Source organism: Falco punctatus (assembly GCF_963210335.1).
Source record: "Falco punctatus genome assembly, chromosome: 4".
Lineage (NCBI taxonomy): Eukaryota > Metazoa > Chordata > Aves > Falconiformes > Falconidae > Falco > Falco punctatus.
This window is the reverse complement of record NC_137583.1, coordinates 90,974,841-90,997,563: the sequence shown is the minus strand read 5'-3', so window position 1 is coordinate 90,997,563 and position 22,723 is coordinate 90,974,841. Positions and strand designations below refer to the sequence as shown.

General features: G+C 36.4%; 1 protein-coding gene across 2 annotated transcripts in view; it reads left to right on the top strand.

The window, feature by feature from the left end:
- SUGCT (succinyl-CoA:glutarate-CoA transferase) overlaps positions 1 to 22,723 on the top strand; it is a 340,874-nt gene that overhangs the window by 272,223 nt on the left and 45,928 nt on the right. For both annotated transcript variants that reach the window (XM_080382153.1, XM_080382152.1), the window contains one exon: positions 9,628 to 9,691. In XM_080382153.1, coding sequence (XP_080238279.1) covers positions 9,628 to 9,691 — 64 coding nt within the window. The remainder of the gene's footprint in view (positions 1 to 9,627; positions 9,692 to 22,723) is intronic.

Genomic DNA, 22,723 nt, shown 5'->3' with positions numbered 1-22,723 from the left:
TATGAGAGGTAAATTGCAGTGAAATCAAATGAAACAGAAGCCTTTCACGTGACATTCTTGACACCAAAATAATGTAACCCGTGCACAATCCAGGACACTTGTCTTCATTTTACATTCACTTGTTTTTAAAAATTATTTGTAATTAGGTTTGTCTATGCTTTTTGCTCAGAGAAACTGCAAACATAATATTTAAATGCTGAATATAATATTTGTAATAAACTAAGGTAGGAAATGTGTTATCAAAACCCAGTGATTTGTAACAGGGTTGCTAGCAGTAAATTGCTGGCAATTCTGACTGAAGCAAAACCAGTCAGTATTTCAGCCTGTTGCAATAATAAAATCAATCTGTTTCTATAGCACCTTCCAGGTGGTCAGTGTGGAGTTATCAGTGTTATACATGAAAGGTATGCCACAGCTGGAGACGGGCTCTTTGATCCCAGAGCCAGTGCTTTGAATGCAGCCACACCCCATCTTGCTACCAGGATGAGCCAGGTCTCATACCCAAATAGCATGTTTGCTTAAATATTTCTGTGAATTTAGGATTTACACATCCAAACCTACAAAAAATGTACTTTTACAGTCACATTTCAGTTCTCAGGAAAAAAATAACTGAAAAGTAGATGTATTCTTTAACCAATAAGGACAGATTCTGTCCCCTGCCACATTTCCAGCCTGATGGTGCAGGAGGTCAGCAGGGAGCTGTACTGGGGCACCTGGAAAGCCCCCTGAAGGCTCAGGGATGCAACCCTGGAAATCAGAGAATTCATACCGTTAATTACAGATTTGCATCCTTGGTTTTTTGGTTTTGGGGGGGGGGGGTTGGTTTTTTTTTTCTGTACATATATTTTGGCCTGAATTATAAATCTTTGTTCTCTTAATGTCCTTTCTGTTTGTTATAAATATTCATTATATTATATGCTAATAAACCCCTCTAAAATGTTTCCATGAGAGTTGAAAAAACCTGATTCTTTACTAGAATACGGTCTGCTATTAGAATAAAAGTACCTTCTTTTACTCTCATTATTTTCCAATACATCTGATGAAAACATTTGAGATTTATATAGAGATATTTAGCAGCTGTCTCATATTTACCTAGACTGTGAAGTATAAATTGAATTTAGTGCTTTTTCTTGAGAATAAGTATGTGTTTGATGATTAGACAATGGCAAAGGTGTTTCTGCTCTGTCACAAATGGTTTTCATTGTTTAATATTTTTGGGGGGATTATTTAATGTCTCTTTTGTGCATTATACTGTGGCTGATTTAGCAGTAAGGACTTTTCCATTTTGATTTTGTAGCAGTTGGTGCTAAGGAAAGTAAAACATTAGTATGAGAACTACTCTGATTATCAGGGTTATATCTTCCATTATTGAATTGGAAAGATGATTTCAGAAATTGAATTACTGAAAACATTAATTGCCTGGTTCATGTTGGCCATAGAAACAATTTTCTAAGTAGTTTCTCAGGGAGGAAGAGGGTTGAGGTCAGAATTTGAAGAACAAACTTTCATAAGGTGCCTGAGAGGAGCTCACTGTAGTGGATATATTCTGTGCCAGTATTGTGAACTACTAAAAGAATCCTTGAAACTTACCCAGGAAACCTGGAGGTTTAATCATCTTTACGCTACTTCTGAACTGCTTTTAGTCTAATGTGCAGGATTCGTAATTTAAAAATTTTGGTATTGCAGTTAGCGGATGACAAGAGGTAGGACTTCCATTGGGATTCTTACACAGAGCTTTGGAGGAGGAAGACACTCTGTGCAAGGAGTTGTGTAGAACCATAATAAAAACAGATTGCTGCAGTAGGAAATTAATGAGTGTGTTTACCCATACAGGAGTCAAAGAAAAGATGACAAATGAGGGCCTGCACTGTGTAAAGGCATCTGCTAATAATGGCAGTCATACAAAAGGCGTAAGGGACAAGAATGAAATGTACAGCAAAACTTAAGGAGGGGCTACTGAGAAATTCTGGAAAGATAATAAATACAGTGTTCAAACTTAAGAGTTAAAAAAAAAAAAAAAAGACCCGGCCAACTCCCTGCTTCCCCAAATGCATACAAAAACTGTATACCAACATGAGATGTGTAAGAGAAAAAATAGGTGACTTGAAATTCTTGGCAAAGAATGAGGATCTTGACACAGCAGCTATTACAGAAGAAGGCTGGAATGACAAAAATCAATAGGAGAGTGTAATACCTGGCTATAAACTGAGCAGGAAGGACAGATGAGGTCATAGAGCTGGGGGAGCAGTATTTGGGCTGTCCTGTTGAGCCTTCTGATCAGGAAACGGATATTGAATCCAAAATGTTGAAGGAGATCAAAGAAACAAATAAGCGTAATGAGGTAGTAATAAGGGGTGACTTCAACTACCTTCAGCTGGTCAAATGTCACAGTGGGACAGTGTAAGGGAAGCAATTTCTCATCACACTGAGTGACTGCCTTTTTTGAAACATTTAGTTCTAGAGCACGCAAACGAGGTGGCAATTCTTAAGTGACATACAGGAATGCAGGTAAGGAACCCTGGAGTCCTGTGTCAGAGCAGGCCTTTTTGGGTTAAAGTCATGGCAACTGAATATTGAATAAAACTTCAACTCAGTATTGAAGAGCCAACAGCAAGTTTGAAGAACCACTGTTAGACTGGAGGATGTATAAAAATGCTTTAGGCAAAAGATACTACACAAAAAGCAAAGAAATTAAATCCTGAGAATCAACATGGAATCCAGTTGAGGTGTTTTGTAGTAGAATGAGAGACACAGCAGCCAAGCAGAAAAGAAGTAGTATTTGAATATGGTTACATGGAGCAGGATTATTATTTTTTTGGGTTTTGAGTCAAAGGTATATGCTTCAGGAATCAAATCCCCATCCCTAGGGATGTCAATAAAAAGTGATGTTGTCTACAGCATGTGTGTAAAAAGCTGCGAAGCTGTGGCATAAGAGGGACTTTGTCGAAGCCATCACCTCACACCCACAAAGAAAAGAAAAAGTTTACCAGAGTAAACAATCTGTAAGGCATGGGCCTAGCAGAAAGCAGAAATGGAGAGTAAGGAACTTCCAGTGAACTGTGGTTTTCTTTTGTTGTATTCATTTAGAGTCATAGCTGTGGTGCTAGGAACGTAAGGGACTGTAGCATACTCACAGCATTTATCATCTCAGAATAATGGACTGGGAATAAAGAAGTCAATTCAGAAGTAACCAGAAACAAACAAACAAAAAACCCCCCAGATTTTGCTCGTTCAAAAATTTGTAAAGAACATTACTTCTGTTTAAATTATGGAATTTTCCAGCAGTACATGATGAGATACTTCAAATATGGGAGGTAGATGCAAGTAAACTGGAGATAGATGTGATTCACTAATACGATGCTTACATGGCCCATGCAGTAGAGAGGTATTACCTTTTCTCCAGGTGAGCCCTCTATGTTAGAAGCTGTGTTTAGAAAGAAGAAGAATAAAATTGTTAGAGATAACAGACAACTTTTGCTGACAACAGGACTTGAAAATACGGGAATTATTGCATTGAAAAAAAGTGGGGGGTGATGGAGAACATGCTGATATACAAGATATTCTGCTGCATATTATTGTTCTAGAAATATGAGACCAGGCAGAATCAGCCACCAGATAGGGATAGATTTAATATTCTTTTCAAATTTCAAATGAGTTAACATCTTATTTGGAAAGAGGTGCTTTTAGGATGTGGGATGCAATTCCAATATGGCATTGTGTTCATAACACGTGCTGTTACTTCTTTAGGGGGTGATTATGGCCATAGCTCTATGTTCAGCATGTACAGGAAAAACAGCATTATTATTTTCTTGTGGTTTGGAGGCATGAGTAGTAGTTACATTTACCAACAGCCGGCTATCTTGTGGCTGCAAATATACGGAGAAAACAGTTACATCATTTCCTTTGTGGCCCTGAAAATCCTTTTCTCTAAGTTGTAGATGGAACTGTGAGAGTGGTATCTGTACAAATTCATATTTTGAACATTTGGCTCTACACTAAATAGAAATGTTTAAAGTTGGGGTGGGGTGCTGACAATATGTTTGATATGTTTCTGGTTCCAGCATCTCTTTCAGCTGGGATTTGGAAGCTGATTGTATCTTAGGTAGTACCTAGAATGGTTCTGAACCCTTGCTGGTAATTCAAAGAGCAACCACATTGTCATGGGCGATTAGTTATGCACCTAATCAGGTAAATTACAGTTGAAATGAACTAACATGATACGAAAAAAACTTTATAGTAACTGCGGAATTTGCCAGATGTTTACTAGGTGGCCAAACGCCCCATTATCCACATGAAAAAAGGTGGAAACATTATTTCTGGTTCTCCTACCTGCCATTTGTGCTGCTGCATCAGTACTACAAGAAGCATTTTACTTCCTTAGTATATAAGAAGGCCATTCATTTTTGAGGGATGAAAGTAAGATTAATTCTTGTTAATAATAATGTTAATGATTAGTTTCTGTTTCACAACCATTGCTACATTGCTATATTATCTTTTTAGCAAAGAACCCTTTTGTATAGGTATTGTTACTTTATTTATCAATTAAAGGATCCATCATCAAGCATCAGATATTCTTACAAGATGTGGAATGTCCAAGAAAAAAAACAGAGTTCTTTAAATCATCCTGAAACCATATACAGTGTGGTGATAGTTTTTCTAGCTGTTTTTCAAATAGGTAAATAAGTACTCACACAAGTCCTAAAGAAAGCCACCATCTACATTAATAGTCTATATGTCTTACTACCTTAAGGATTGCTACAGCCATAGAAAAATGAGAATTTAACTTTTTTCCTTGAAGGATCTATGAAAGTTGAAATCAAGTGTCTTGCACCACTGTGTGTACTATATGATCTTGTAAAGAATGAGTCTTAAGTCCCAAGCAGTGAAAGATGAAGTCCCTATTTGAAATAGATTTTTCAGCCTTGCAAGTCTTCTACATGAAGATGAAATGTAAAATTGTTTCTAAAGCCATACTGTATTTTTATATCATAATTATATTTCTTTTAAAGTTCATTTTCTCCCTTTTTTTTTCCGTATGCATCACGTAGCTTTTAAGTGAGACTCAAAAGAGACTCAAATACTGAAACAAAAATTACAATATTGAACTGAACATGCCCACTGATAATATAAATATTAACATGGAAAGGTACTATTTGTTAATTGTTTTGAACAAGGTAAGAATACAAGAAATAACTAGAGTTAACATTTGATCCTTCTTGTGAAAGCAGGTGGCTAAGAGATTTTAATGCTGCCTGTTATAAAAATTTTAACCACTTTTAAACCTGCAGTTATTAACATCATTAGGGAAAAGAGCAGAATTAATCATTGATGTTATTATATCTAAATTACTGTGAGCTGCATAGCAGCTGATAGAAGTATCCTCCGTAGATTTTTTCATGACAAGCTAAGAGGAAATAATGAAATAACTGACAATAAATGTGATGACATATATTAAATTACCCTTGGTTTATATTACACCAGTAAAATATTAAGAAACTTTGCTTAAAAGTTTCTGTGTGAGCTTCCTTCCATATAATACTGTGAAAATATTATTGAAGTTATATTTTTGGTATTTTTTTGTTACATTTTGGTGGTTTTGGTTACATTTTTTATTCTCTGAGGTTAGAAGACATAATCATATGAATTGTTCTATTTGCTGTAGTTTGAATAAAGTCATGTAACAAACTGTGCTGGCTAAATAACTTTAGAGTATAGTGACTTCTGTTGTTTTTATCCATTGCCAAACAAGATTGTCTTTTTGTAACATGTGCAAGTCTGATACTGTCTGCATATACTTTAAATAATTCCAAAGTAGAGCTATAGCAACTAATGATAATTACATATATTCTGCCTTGTGTGTATATATGTCTATATAGTTTTTCAAATTCAGTCTGCAAGAAAGCACAAAAATTTTTTTCAAAATATTATCTACCAAAGGTTGATACAGGAATCATTATAACAGATCGCACAAACCAGAGCAACTCTATCTTCTATTGACTTGAGTAGAATGCAGAGATTCTTTTACTATTTCATACTGTGGTTTGTTAGTTGTTGGTCTGGAGGGTTTTTTTTGCAGATAGGAGGAACTTTCCTTTACGATTCTAAATGTCAGGAGGGAAAACATAAACATAGAATCATTTTTAGTTGGAAAAGACCTTAAAGATCATCAAATCCAACTGGTAACCCAGCACTGCCAAGCCCACCACTAAATCGTGTCCCTAAGCATTGTATCTGCATTTTTTAAATACCTCCAGGGATAGTGGTTCCACCACCTCCCTGGGCAGCCTGTTCCAATGCTTTATCAGCCTTTCAGTGAAGAAATTTTTCCTAAAATCCAATCTAAACCTCCCCTGGCATAACTTGAGACTGTTTCCTCTTGTCCTATTGCTTATTGTGTGGGAGAAGAGACAGACCCCCACTTGCCTACAAACCTCCTCTCAGGCAGCTGTAGGGAGCGGTAAGGTCTCCTCCTCTCCAGGCTCAACAGCTCCATTGCCCTCAGCTGCTCCTCATAAGATATGTATGAACAGGAAAAAAAAACCAAAACAAACACTGCATGAACATGTCACAAAGAACAGCAGAACACTGGTGATGCTGTTGTTGAGATAAGATTACCAAATGGTGACTTCAGGTTTTCTTTTCAATAACCAGTAGACAGACAAAAGAGGTTTCTTCTTTAATCTACAAGTGACTGTATTTGGAATAAAATGAAATGGCATGAAAAGGTTATTACTGAAAGACAGAAGCCTGTGCTTCTGATTCCCTTAAGTCACCTCATTATAACCAGTGCAAAATGCCACCCAGACCTTAATTTGATTCACAAAATCTCAGATGGGAACAGGCAAGGTAGTAATAGAGTATTTCTAGCCTGTAAAGTAAGCAATATGGAAAAAAAAATAGAAATGGATCTACTGACAGCTGTTATCTTTTACATGATCCTCTTGATTCATCAGTTCCATATGCTGAGCTAAGGTCAATACAATGGGGATAGAGGACTCTACAACATCAGAAAGATCATGACCCTTTGAGTGGTACAAGACAGTGGAGGAGAAGAGCTTCACGTTCTTTCTCTTACTTTGTCCTCAGACTTTCCGTGTCTTTGATGATAATGGATGTGAATGCTGCATTCTCCCACAGGCTATGATGCAGTAATCTTATATGTTTCCATCATAGTTTTTAGAATGCACGCGAGAGGAGGAGTCAGTGAAGTTTTTTTTCAGTATCTTTTGGGGAATCCTAATAGTGGAATACAAGAAACAGGAAATTACCCGCTATTGTAAGCAATGTTGCTGATGTGGGGAAAAAAACCCTAGTCTTTTGCCAGGTTAATTGCTTGGGGGTTGTTTTCTTCAAAAGAAAAGATGGAATTGAGTGTACCGATATAGGCTTAATAACTGTAAAAAATAAGAGTAATAAAAATTGCAATGTTTTCAAGAAAATAATGTATGAGAGGGATAATCAATACTGTACTTATGAAAATGGAAAGGAAGCTTGACTGCATCTTAAACATACTTTTAAAAGGGAGTAGAAATTAGACTGGTGATGGTCAAAGATAGTGCAGGTTTTTCTTAGTTCATTCTATAGAGAAAAGAGATGGAATTTGAGTCTAACAAAAGGAAATCTTCTAAAGGTAATGCGTCTGCCTTAACAGAAGAATTTAGAGACTCAGAACATAGGAAGGCATACATTTGGTGAAGCCCTGAGTAGCTGCTAGAGAGTCTATATGTTTTTCTTTAACCAAATGGTGCTACTTTTAGTTACAGCCTTTAATATGCCATCTAAAGAACTGCTTATGCATACTAAGTATGCTGTTGGTTTCACATTCGAATATGCATGTTTTCTTACATTCACGTCATAAATATTTAATTAAATGCATAAAGCAAGCCTGCATAAACAAGTTTCTCCTTTACGGAGAAAGGAGGCCAAACTTTCAATACTGTTTGATTAAGAGCATAACTGGAAAGATTCTAAATATGACTTAAACCAAGGAATTATATTTTCCAATTCTGTCATTTGGAAGAAAATAATATTCTGGATTTCTCATTTGAATGTCTACCAAAATTGGTGTTAACCTTCCAAAAGAGAAATACAACTAATGATTTGGTACAGCGCCAAACAATTAGACCAGTGAACAGGCATTCTTCCACCAGCATCTATTATCGGAAATATCTGGATTTCTAAATGTCAGCTGAATAGGCTCACCCCACAAGCTAAGAGAAAGCTGACCTGACCTTTTGACACCACCTGTTCAGGAATGGGAATTTCTTAAGCATTCTATTCCACACAGATAAAAGGTTCACAAAATTTGACCTGGAAAGAATGGTTAAAGGAATTAGTTTTGTTTAGTCTACAAAAGAGCAGACTGAAGGAGTATGTAAAAGAATGTTATAAAGATGTTAGTGATTCGTTTTCTGTGTCCAGTTGGGGAAAAGACAAGAAAAAAGATGTTTAATACAAAGCAAATATATTTAGATTATATATTAGGAGAAAATTTTCTATTAATAAAAAAAGAGAATATGGTGCAGACTACGTAAGAAAATTGTCATCTCATTACCTGGAAATTCTGAAGAATATTTAGACCCAACACCTGTCGTTAAAAGTCAAGGTTGCTAGTATTGTTCACGGTGCAAGGTGAATGGGTAGATGTATTACATGACCACTTCATAGTTTTAGCCTCTATGAGTGATACATTTTCCAAGGCACTCTTGACTTGCAATATTGGATATAAAAATACTTGATTAATGGGAGACTTTTTATTTTAGAGGATACTTCAATAACAAATAATTCCTAAAAATTCTGATGATGTGATTAAGATATGGCAGAATAATAGGCAAGGAAATGATAAAGATTACTTTACTGGCTTTGGATGCAGAATTCTATTAAGAATAGCAGTGAGTTTGCTATTATGAATGTCTGTTTCTCTGTTACTTGGGAATTTTGGTATCAAAATAGCAATTTCCAGTTCCTGTTATTAATCTCAAGCAGAAAACATATTTTTTTTTTTCTTATTGAGGTTAGTAACAAGGAACTGGAAATTGTGATGAATAATCCTTCCGTACAGATAGACATGGGGCTGAAGCATGGCATACACATTGGAAAGAACAAGAAGTAACATCAAAATTACATCATCTTTCGTAAATGTTTGTAAGAGCTACTAAGACAGCATTTCATAGTGTGATGCATCATGAGTGCAAAAGCAACAGTTTAACAGTGCAAAAAAAGAAAACATAAGTTATGTATAGGCCTTCAGTGCATATTGCGGATTAAAATGCAAATGGACGAAGGTTGTAAATCTCATTCCATGTTGGTACCAATTGCCTGTTGGTGGTTGAAAGTATGACATGCTTGCAGCTCAGTTTCTTATGTTTGATGTTGGATATAAGGGCTTAAAGATTTGGTAGACATGTAAAATCTTAGTGAAGCATTTATTTAGATGCATAAACAGAGTACGGTCAAACATCAGGGCTTTCATTTTATAAATTAAGCAAATTGAATTGTACCTCCCTATGTTTTCAGATAGTCTGTGAAAGAACATGATAATATATATTTCTTTTTTCCCTCTGAAGTTTAGGAACTGATTATATATTTTTATTACATACATGTTTTGGTTTGGTTTTTTTTTCCTAGGTGCTGCACAATGGACTTGTGATGGAAATTAGTCATCCAACAGCTGGGAGGATAGTTGTTCCAGGTTAGATGTTTAATCCTTTTTTTCGAAATGAAGCTTGAAATTAAATGCTACATGACATCCTGAGTAGTTCTGGAACTCAGCTGAGGACATGACACATCTTCACATTTCACTCAAATGAACAAAAGTTAAACCAGGAGGACGTTTGTGCTCATATTCATTCCAGTAGCAGAAAAATGGGTTAAAATGTGTGTTAGAATAGCTTTTGGTTTTCATCGGTCAGTTGTCATAAAACATGAAGATGGATTTGATAATATTTGCAAACTCCCACTGCTAGAAATATTATTGCTAAATCATCTACATGAATATGTGAATCTGTTTTTGATTTAGGTCTATTTTGCAAGTTGCACAGGCTTCTTTTAGGGACATTTCTGTTGTAAAAAAACAGAAGAAAGAAGAAAGAGGAGGGATGTTCACACTGTAAGTTTCATTACACTATTTCCTTTAATGAGATTAGACATGAAGCTCTGCAATGGTGAAATCTTAAATTTTTTGGATTTCTGAAGAATACCGAAGTAATAAACTACCCTCCCCTCTTTTAAACTCTTAGGTGGATCAGGACTTGGAGCTGGTGTAGCTTTACTTCCATTAGATGTAGTTATGAAATGGGGTTAGGTTCATCCGGAGGCATTAGGAATATTCTCATTCCGATCCTTACAGTTGGCTCTATATTGACAATGGAGCCTTATCTGATGATCTACTAGCTATTGGGTCAACTGCTTCTTTATGCTTTTTCGTCTCCCAAGCCATGTCGAGAATTGTTTCCTCTAGCATTCAAAGCACCATATCACTTACATTTTTGTAACATCTTCTCCTTACATTGTGATTTTCTGTGCCAGTTCCACCCTCTGACACGGCATCCAGTTGTCATCAATTTCAGTTGACTTGAGCACATGTAGTGGTAAGATGAATTTGACCCATAAAATTTATCTTAATTTTCACATCCTGGAATCACACTGGGATTCAGAAAGAATTATTTGAAAGAAATCAATCCCATATTAGATCATGTTTTCTGCATGAATAGAGGGGGTGTTTTGTGTTGCGTGTATGTGTGTATGCTTCATATTTGCTCTTTATCACAGTTTGCATTCCACATTTGGTCCCACTAGGCTTGGATGTTTGGTTGATTGTATTCAAAAATGCTTCTTTAATTTATATGCACATATCTGGAAACAGTAATCCTTTTTTTGTTGGTTTTTTTTTTTTTTTATGGTTTCTAACAGAAAAGTAATCCTGGTTTATTTATCCAAAATGAAAAGACTAATAAGGGGTTTGATTTAATTCTTTTTAAAGAAGTGGGCAGAAAAGCCTTGCAGATGGTAGAGAAAGTGTGTAAGGTTTTCATGTTGCATACAATGTATAATCTATCTTAAAGAAAGCAAATACTCCTTAAGGGAATAGGTTAAACTGCAAGAAGAGGAAGGAGATGAAAGGAATGTTCTAATGTCTGTCAGCAGCGATAGAATGTATTGGCAAGAGAGTGAATTTTCACATAGGTAAGCCATAGTACTTCCCAAATACTTAGTTATTTTTTATTTTATTAAACCAGTGACATTGCACTAAACTAAAATAAATCATCTTAATCTCTAATGGTTTGCCATTTAGATGGGCTTCTATGAAGAGTTTCTTGTATTGAAGCAGATGGCTGAAATGATTATTGGATATTTGAGCAGGAAAAGAATTCCTTCCTTTCCAGGCATGGGAGGATAAGTAGGGGAGAGGCAAGGGAGGGAAGGGTGAAGGACACTCATTCAGTGTGAGTAGAATGGAACTATTGATATCACTTGTAAGACAGTACATTATTCTGTCCCAAAATTGAAGTGCATAGGTGAGTTTGGCCACTGCTAATGGCGGGTAGTGGAAGTACCCTGGAATTGTCCTGGTCAATGATATATCTGAAGAGTACGGGGAAGAGTGCATGGAGCAGACCTCCGATAGTTGAACTGCTTCTCAATGGCTATTTAAAATAGTAGCAACTTTTTTTCAATGCAGTTATATTTGAATATTTTATATTTGGTAGAGAAGAACTTTACTAAGCTCTCAGTTTCTGGCTCAGGGTTGCTTATTAAGGAAGATTAAGATGTTAATGTGAATGTTGAAACTGAACAGACTAAAAATGTCTCTCCTTAAAGAGACTGGGAAGACTGATCCCCCTGGGCCCCCTCACACAAAAAAAAAAAAAAAAAAAAAAAAAAAAAGGTGACTTATTTTTTAACCATATAAACCAGTTTTTAACGTGACTTTTAGTAATTGAAGTGGACATCACACTTGAGGCTCGTGACAGAAGTCAGACTTGTACTGCCACGTAAAGTTGTGAGTGCAGTGATATACACTTACTGAGTGAGAGCACGCTGGCAGATTTTAGTTGGCCTCTGTGTCTAACATATTGCTTTGGAGTAGTCCTTCTCCCGGCACGTCCCCACTTTGAGAGTGGTTCAAATCTGTATATGAATCCTCACTCGTAGATCTTGCATCTTGAAATTCTGAGGATTTTGCCCTTGACTTTAATGTAGGCTACATTTTTAATGTTGGACATGGTGATTCATACTCCTTTGTTTAATTATCTTTTGATATGGTTATTGAATTTTGTTATTTCCACACCTAGACAGTGCTCCTTGCCTTTTTTTTTTTTAAAAAAAAATCCCTACCTGAGATATACTGTATGCTGATAAACACATCATAAGGTACTGGTGGAATTAGAGTGGGGAGAAATTGCATTATAAAAACCATATTTCTGTTCATTTTTCTTTTCAAAATGTGTATTGATAGTAGGAGAGATACATACCTTGTATTTTGATAGCTCTTGCTTCAAGCATTCACTGAAAAATGTCTTTGCACATATACATTGCTGTTACTATTAGTAAGATAAGTTACATTTAAGAATGGATATGAAAAAGGGAGTTCATCATGTCTGACTAAGAGAAACTTTAAAAGATTGCAAGACCATTTTAAAGAAAAATGGGGTTCTGTGGTAGTTGAGTGATTTCATTAGGATAATGTTTCACGTATAACATTCAATATATTCACATCGTGAAGTTTTTGCAGAGCTGACTTGTATCCAAATACATATCCTTGATATATCATATATAAAAATTGCAACACTGAGAGAGAGCCTTGCTTCGGTCCCAAAAGCCTGGCACTGTACTGCACTCATTCTTTGCAGGACTGGTTTGTCTAATTGCAGGGCTGGATGTATGAATCTCTTCTGCCTCTTTAGCTTGGGGCAGGGCTCTGAAGATGAGTGGGTGCTGGAGCACCTCAGCTGGAGAGGCTGAGGAACAGCGTTGGGTACAGCCTGGGGAAAAGGCAGCCTCGGCAGGGGCTAGTGACAGTCTCCCAGCACCTACAGGGAGTTTATCAACCTGAAAAGCCAGGCTCTTCACAGCAGCACATGGGTTTAGACTGGATATTGGGAAAGTCCTTTTCATCCTGACAACAGCTGGGCAGTTGAGCAGGTTGCCCAGAGAGGTTGTGCAGGTTCTGTTCTTGGAGGTTTTCAAGAAGCAACTAGATAAAGCCATGAGCAACCTGATCTGACCTCACACCTGACCCTGATTTGAGCAAGAGCTTTGGCTGGAGACCTCCTGAAGCCCTTTCTCACATGGATTCTGTTCTCACTCTGTGATTAACCTCAGCATCACCCACTCAGTTCTGTTGTGCTTAGACCTTTCCATAGAGATCTGGAGGAGGAATGACAAAGTTTAATAGAATGGGAAAGGTAGAGCACAGAAAGTACTTTTGAGAGCAGAAAATGGTAAGGGAGAGATGATCTGTAGAGTGCCAGGTTACAGATGGTGCTGAAGCGCAGAAACAATACAGCTAAGTGAAGGGACAAAATTTCAAGAAGCTTTAGGTCTGGGTTAGTCTTGAACTACTTTGCCAAAGAGTAATGGACTTTGCCAAAGAGCGGTAGCATGTGAGTTTCTGGGAGCCACCAAATAATTTATTCTGAGTTACAATGTGGAGCATCATGGATACCCACCCATACTGACTAGAAAAAAATAATGAATGTAACGTAATCTTGCCCAAACCTTTTCCATTATCTTCTATTTTATATGCTTTAGGAAACTCAAATAATAATATTCTCTACTTCTGCCTTATCTAGTGTCTAATGTTGACTTTTAAAAGCTACCAGTTGGGTTTTTTTTTATATTAAAAGTGTGTTTATAATACAAATATTATTTTTTTAACGGAAAAGCCACAGTGTATTCAGCTGTCCCTAACAAACCAACCTTTGTAGAATTTATTAACTAGCAGGAACCTCTGTGAAATAAACCTCATTTCTGACCCCTTCTAAGCCTTAGCAAATTGGGGATTTGGATACAAGCCTACACTTTGGAATCATCTCTCATCAAACAGGAAACAATATAGCTGTAGGAATCATGTAAAACACCTCTTCCAGACAAAACAATCATTCTTAGTTTTGATAATGTTTATATTGTACGTTTTCCTTATCCCCATTTCCTTAGATGATAAACACTATTTCTGTCCTTTGCCCCATGATCTGCATCAAGGATGTCTTTATTGCTCAGAAAGGCCGATTTCATACCTGGCTTCATGATTTCCTTCTGTGCTCTTGAGATGAAGTGCTTGGGGGGACAGCCCCGAGCTCAATTACGAAAGGCAGTACAGTATTCCTCCTTGGCATAGATTTCTTGGACTGAATTCAGACAATCTATGTTAATTAATCAACCCACTCAGGAGAAATGTCCCTTTTTCCGGTCTTCTCCTGTCACTGTGCATTACAAATATACTACTGAAACAGGAAAGGCATTTTTTTCCAGAGATAGGCTTTTCCTGTTGTATGATTCATTAAATGGTGTCGTGGTTCCATGGAGACTAATTGCCATCAATCTCTTAGAAGAATGGTTTTAAGGAGCAAGACAAAGAGGAAAGAAATCTAATAGGACTTCCTTACTGTGCCACAGATTTCTTCCTTAACCTTGGAGAAATCACTCTCTGTGCCTCACCTTACTAATCATTTGCAGTTTTTCAGATCTTGGGAAATGAGTTGGAAAATACTTTGATTTCTAGGGGAAGGAAGTTCTAGGAAAACCCTGTATATTATTTTAAATATGTATACCTATTTATTATGTATGTATTTATACTTATTTTCTCCATGTATGGGGAAGACTAGTTATAGTTGTGGAAACAGCAGTGGGGTATTTATATGTTTGATCAGTACATTTCAAATGAGGGAGCAGATCTGGCTGTTAGTGGTACATGCTATCTTTTCTTGATCGTTTAATGTAAGTGTAGTGGGGGAACCTTCAGTAAGACTAGATATATGATAGAGAAAAGTGACTTCTGCATGGGAGAAGTTTGCAGGAAATTAAGGAAGTCTGTATTCCAATCCATTGTTTCCTGCAGCTAGGAGATCCCACAATACAGGAACAACAACAACAACATAAAAAAACCAACCATTTTTTTCTTTTTTTTGCAAGAACCTCTGCTTGAACTTCTGATCCTGTCTGCTTCTCATCAAGCGTTTTTTTCATATGTGTGTGTGTGCACATGTGTGCATGCATCCATGTGCATAACTGATGTTGATTGAAAAATTTTAATTTCACTTCACTATTTATGGTACATTGGAGACAAACAGCTTCACCGGCATTACTGTTACCTCATTCGCCTTTTTTAGTCATCAGGGCTGACTGTTTATGTCTTTTACATTCACAGAGCTGATTTCAATTTTGAGGAATTCAGGACCATTACAGGAACTCAGCAGAAATGATGTATGACAGCTCACTCAGCTACCCTCAAATACTTCTAAAAAATCTTAATAAATATATAAACAATATATTTGTACTGATTGCAAAAGCAGAAAAGAGATGGTGGGAATGGCAAGGAATATGTTGTAAGCCTCAGGTTTATGTAGAAGAGGGTAGTCTATGTTTTTAATTGATGATACTTCCATTTAGAATCTTATAAGATTCCTTTTAAAGTAAAACAAACAACAAACCTTTTTGTATTTTTGCTCCTCTGTCATGTTTCCAGAGTATTTCTCTACTGTATATTTTAAAATTTGCCATACCTCCTGGAATGGTCTTAGTATCACAGTTGAAACATTTAAAAATATTTTAAGGAAGAAAAGCCAGCTGTTCCTTACCTAGTCCTGGGACTTCATTTGTTGGGGGAAATTAAGAAACAGTGGAAGTTTTTCTATCAGGCTGAGAGTACCTGAGTAACGGTACTGCCTGGGACCACCAGTGCTGTTGTGTTACTCAGATAGTGGCTCTCCAGGACTGTTGTTTAGGGTGTCTGAGCTGGACTCTCCTTTCAGCAGACCCTAGTTTTTTCTGTCATTCTTTGAGTTGTGACAATCAAAGTTGTTTTTCTTGCATCACAAGTTTCTTTCCAGGAACTGACAACTCCATAACAGGAAGGGAAATAAATTTTTTTCAGTGGACAAGTGGGGACATTTTTCTACACTGTACATAATAAGTAAAATGGCGTTTGAACTTTTGCTGAATATTGATCAGTAATTATAGTTCTACTTACTGGATAATAAAAGATAAGATATACTAGGCCTTTCTTTAAACTGGATATAATAGTTTTTTATGGAGAGTAAACTAAACAGTATTACCTTGTTGTTACGGGGGTGGGGGGGAACAACAACACATTGAAGTATTAAATGAATAGCCAAATAAACTCATTAATTTCCCACCAATGGTGAAAGTTGTATAATTCAGCTTTGTTTAAAACTAATTTTTTGTTGTTGTTCTGTTTAAATGTTTCCCACTTCTTTCTTTATAAGTAACATAACTTAGAAAGTACTTTCTCAACCCTCACTCTGTAACAAGCACAGCCAGGTGCTCACACAGTTCAGGGTGTGTGATTGTAAAGATATATCTGCATCCCTCGGGTGCATTGTAAAACAGCCAAATTACTTCAACACCCATAAATTGTAAGTATATCTTTATGATCTTTAATAATTATTGGATAAGAAAAGGAATCTACTGTCAGCTAAAAAAGTTTGGATTCATTAAATGTAAAAATATATTTTAAACCTTTAGACAATTTTACTTGATCCCTAGGATACTGAGTATACTAATCCTCATTTGTGTTTTGCCATGTCGTCTTGACCCAAGCCCTGCCTCCCCATGAATGGAAAGAATGATTTGACTTAAACTGTTTTCTGTGAACCAAACAATTTTATGGTCAGCGGTGGCTGATCATTTCGTTTGCCTTCTTATGGCACTGGCCATGCATTTTCATCAATTTACTCCTTTCACTTGTGTTTGACTACAATTTGTTTTATTTAGAAGTTCTCAAAAGATGGAAAATTCACCAAATGTCTGCCTCTTTCTTTAAATGCCTGATTAGTTTAATTGTTAAAAAACCCATGCCACGCTTCTAATTCAGTGTTACCCAGTTATGTAGAGCAACAGTATTTTTTCATGTCTTCCATGAGCCTTAACTTGTTTTCTCCCCATGACAGTATTTACATGACAGAAGTCACATCTAGATGACTTTTAGAAAAGTTACGTAGGATAATTTGCACAGGTCTGTTCAGGTCCTTTGTGTCAGCCAAGTGCAGCAGTTCTGTAACTCTGTTCTTGTTATTGCAGTCTGTGCACTGCATATTTACAGGAAAAATCACAACCCGCCTGCCTGTCTCTGGGCAAGTCCCTTAGCCCATGAAGTTACATTTCTCACTTCTTCATTTAAAAAATTGAGATAATAGAACTCACAGGTAACTACAGAACATTAATATGCTCATTTCCCCCCAAATTATAATAATGACAATACGTGAAATTTAATGCTATGCTTTCTTTATAGTTTATGGAAGAAGGGATTGGATAGAAATGAGGGGAAAAATAAGGCTTACACAGTGAACTTTACTGTTCGGTTGATTAAGAGTCTACCACCAGTATATAACATGTACCTGTTGTGGATTAGTAAATTTGCATATATTTAACTTTATCTGTAACTCCTGATGTAGGGCATATTTAAGTTCTCTTAGTCACTATGAAGTTGCAATTATTTTTGCTCCTCTTCCTTGTGCTTTCCACAGCTCTTTCTAGTAATGTCCTGCACATAAATTAATCCCATGTTGCATCAAAATGTCTTTTTTAAAAGACCAGTATTGCCTAACTCATAGATATGAGGTATCTGCCCATGCAGTAAAAATTATATTGATCTATTTAGCTGTCATGCTGGCTTTCAAGCTCATGTCTAATTTGCTTGCCAATTTAATCCTGAAGACTGTCAGCATGACTATTTCTAGATACATGCTTTTAAGTGCCTGTATTTCAGGTTATTTTTCTTAGGTACTTTTTTCCCCCGTAATATGAATAGAAGAGCAATGTTCTTAATGCTTCTTATCTCTCTAGATCCCTTTATGTGGTCAATGAAGACATAATTTGATAGGGTAAATTTTAATCCAACAACCTCTTCGCCTATTGTAAAACTTGTATCTGCTATTAGTGCTGATACATTCACCAGCAGATTTTCCTTGCATTCCTTTCTTCAAAACAAGCATGGTGATTTGGACCTGAGCCTTGACTATTCCAAATGATGCCTTAATAATTTGAGCTATCAAAAATAAAGCATTGCCGCCACCTCTTTTGCCCCTTGCCATTTTGTTAACTTTTCTGGGAAGGTGGGGAATACCCAAGGGGTTTTCCAAATATTTTATGCCTCAATGTGAATTTTTTTTCCCAGATTTTTATTTAGATTATATTCACCAAATTTGATTGAAACTTGAAAATACCATTTCCCTAAACATTAATTTTTTTTTTTTTTTTTTTTTTTTTTTTTTTTGGCAAATCTAGCTCATCCATCCTATCACTGTGTGTAAAAGGTTTAAACCAAGACAGAACAGATGTGAACCCTTAATCCAGGGCCTATCAAAAACATTAGGCATTGAGTCAGGACCCAATTAGAAAAATATTCCTGACACAGAGTCTTTTAGGGTATGGAACTGAGTCCCCTAAGAAGACACAGATTCCCCACTACTTTGGCTGTCTGAAACTAGGCTGAACATAGCAGTAAATAAAACCAGTTTACCCATATAAAAAACTAGATAATTGTTCTAGTAAAAGGGATTGATAATGAATTTTAAAATTTGGTGTCGGTTCACTGCTTTAAATCAGAGTTGTTTAGAGATTGTGCCTGTGGCAGGCCAATAAAAAATTTATATTGATTTGTGTGTAGGTGGAGTTTTCCTCATGGGTTTTGAACTGGATGCAGAGATGAAATGAGGCAAAGGCTTGCAGATTAGAACAAGCTTTTTAATATTCTTTGCAAGCTGTTTTTAGAAACATCACAAGGAACATAAAACCAGACATAGTTGTGAAGTCAATACGATTTACAAACAAACATGTGGGGCAAACAAGTTCAAAGCTGATCATGCACAAATACCCCATTCCAGTTGTCCAGCTTGCACATACTGAAAGCACAACTGCATGCCCACATCTGCTATTCCCAGCCCATGAACACAGACATTATATTTCTATAAGCTTGCATAAACTCATCACAATCTGATAGTATTGTAAAGAAATCACAAGATCAGTGCTAAAAAATTAAGCTTCATTGCTTTGACTACAAGATTTAGATTCCTATGTAAGTAAATCTGTGATGCAAACTGTCCTGTAATTTGCTGAGTTACATTTGGGAATTGCTTTCTCTTTCTTGAAGAACTGGGTAGTATGATTTTCAGCTGGAGCCGAGCTAATGATTTTTCTTTTGAGCCAGGATAAGTTCTGGTGATGCCATGCAGCCATTTCTTCCTAGTTTTACTGTCCATGCAGTGTTTTTTCAGTGTCACCTAGTTTGAACCATTTTGGATTACTGAAATAGACAGCGAACTTGTCTCCCTGGAAAACAAACCTTTTAAAAATGTGAAAAGTTCATATGATGGAGGCACACCTCAAATATGAGTTTCATATAGGGAGAATTGTTAGCTTTCAGGTCTCATTCCTTGCCAGAACCTGACTGTCACCTGGGCTCCCAGCACAATCCTATGTCTTCTTCTCAGCTGTCTGAATCTTAAGAGTCAACCTCTAAGCTGACTAAGCTAAAGTGAACCAGCTGTGGGGCACTGCCCTGGAAACATCAGTGATATCTCTACTGTGCCAGGGGTCGGGAGTTGTGTTGATCTCAGGGAAGTTAGAATAGGACCTACAGCACGCAGGACTACACTGCTGGAAAACAGGAGTCATTGTTCAGGCTCAAAGCTTACCTTAGCCGGGTGCAAAATCTCACAGCTTTGACCAAGAAACAAGTGGTTCACAGCAAGCAGGATGGTGTCAGGTCCTGTGAGAAGTCAGAGGGAATGAGTTGAGGAGGGAGGTGATAGAAAAAGACTACAATGAACTGTGACCTTACAGGCACCAGTTGGTGCAGACAGTTCCCCTCCTTAAAGTGATTTTTGCTGGTTGGTGTCAATGGTTAGCCAAACCAGTATTCTGAATGTCAGAAGTTCTGTAGTACCTGTTATGTTTCAGTTCTGGTTAAGGTTCAATGAAAACAAAATAATAGGTCAAACTGAATTCTGGTCTGAGACAAAATAATGATTAGAAACTCTTCTGGTTTCATGTGTAATTATTCTCTTGGGTTATACGTTTTTGTAGAAGTGCTTAAAATACTTCATTTAGAAAAACAAAAAATCTTTTTGCAAAGGTGATCCCTTTCTATACAGTTCTATCAGATATTTCCTTAATGATATAGTGAGTTATGTACTTGATCACATGAATGCACCGATTACTATTTTGTATGTGCAAGCTGGGTGTTTATGTGAATAAATGAAGAGTGTACAGTTCTGTTGTTTCCCTTGAATATGCCTGCATTTTAAAATCTGGCCTTTACCTCCCAGTGGGGAATACCTTTGGGATCAGTAAATTTGGTAAAGGAGGCTGTTTTGGCAAACATTCTTGTTTTCACTTTTATTAATATTTAGGGGAATAAAGAAGATAAAGATGGGGCATACTTTTTTTTATTGGTAGTATTTACTTTTGCTACCTTCTTAGATCTCTAGAGTAAGGACTAGTGTTGTAATACCTGAAAGGGAATTTTTACTTTGTGACTTCCTGGCTACTCACAGATCAATGTCCCCACTGTATAATTTAATAGTTATTTTGTCTCAAAACTAAATGCACAGTTTAATAGCCTTCCCTTCTACTCCTCATTTTTTCTTGGATTTCCTGAGAAGAAAAGTAAAAAAATTTTGATATGTCCTTTTGCTCCTCGTAGGTTCAGGTGCCATGCTGTAGCTTCAGGAACTCCAAGAGTGTTGTAAGAATACGTAGGTAAAAGTGTAACTTTGGTATAGCTGCATGGCAATGTTTTAGCATACCCTTCATGTACTTCTGTAATACTGACACCGTTGAGAAAACTACTTGAGGCAAACAGAAGAAACTGAAGGAGTAGCTCAGAATTTAATAGAAAACCCTTAGTGTCTTCCTATGAGCTACCCACCTTCTAAGAGTCATTATTCTGACCTATTGTAAATCTTTCAAAATGTTGGCTTGTGTGAAGGTACCTTGGAACCAGCCTTTCAGTTGACTTTAAGAAAACGGACAATGCTATATTTACTACCTTAATGTCACTTTTAGATTCTCACTGCTAAATGGGTCATTGTTCATAGTGGTGTCACCCACCGCCAACCTCCATGTGGCTATCTGTTACCATTTCCATGAATTTGCATTTACTTTCAAGAATTTTCTGTCAGGTGCCCTCAAGTCCCGGTTGTTGTCTTGGGTTTTCTTTTAATGAGAGAAGTTTTCAGTTGGTTGCTACATTGTGAGGCACAGCACGTATACTTCTAATCTTTAGATATTTTCGGAGATTGGTATTCTTTTCCCCATGTGTACCCAGACATGAATCAAAACGCTTCATTCATTTTATTTAGAATTTATCTGACTCTTGGAAACCAATGTTATACTGGGCACCAGTTCCAATGAAATATCATATTATACAACATAATTACATAATTACAACTGCGTATCACGTATGAGTGTATATTATATACTGTTACAGAACATAACACGCTTGATACCCATGGAGGTTTAGTGTTAAACCATAGTGAGAGAAGAATTAAGTACTTCCACTACGTATAATTTTAAGCAAAGGTGATTTCAAACATTCAGAAATCTGAATATTTTGTGCTTAAAATAATAACTTTTTTTTTTTTACAAAGTGTTGTAGAAGGAAATTATTGTAAGTGGAAAAAAAAGCTAAGCCCTGGTATCATACTTCATTTTTCATCTGCTCATATTTGAGCAGTATTTATGTGTTATTATAATTATCCGTGATATCAAAGACATAAATAAATATTTTTTTTTTCCTAAACAAGATTTCAAATATTGAGTACATTCAGGGAATTTGCATGCTCTGATGATTCATGGCGATTACATTGTTGGAGATAAATGCTTTAGAAAGTTGTGGATAATTTTTGAACTCAAGATGAATGAATTAACAAATTTTGTCTTATTTACCGTAAAGCATGTCCTTGGTAAAAGTGCTGTTCTCTTTTTTTAAGACTTTAGTTCTATTTTCAGGAGCTTTGTCATATAATTTCTCTAAAGTTACTGTAATTAATATGAAGTAATGATCAGTAATCAACTTAAATGTTCTGTAAAATATGGAATCTAATATGCAAGACAAAATTTAAGCATTCCAATTCATGGTACACTTCATAGTATATTGACTGATAATTACACAGAGAGATTAAGAGGATCCATTTGTAGAGTCTCTTTAAAAAGTCAAGAGGTAAGATTGAAAACTCAATCATAATTTAGGAAATTTCTGTCTTCTAGTGCTTGATGTCTTTACCAGAAAAGTATCTAGTAGTTCAAAATTTACTTTTATATTTGAGTAGTGTAACCATTATCACCTCCTGTCTTGTAAAAAGAAATAAATCCTGCTCCCAGTGACCAGGGCATTTGAACCACCACTTTGGGGAGGAAGGACTGAACATTGGTTTGCTCACCATACTGGGATAATAGCTGATTTCCACTTCATTGCTGCTTTTAGCTACTTGACGAACAATACCTATGGGCCAAAGACAACAATCCAGGCAAGAATGCAATT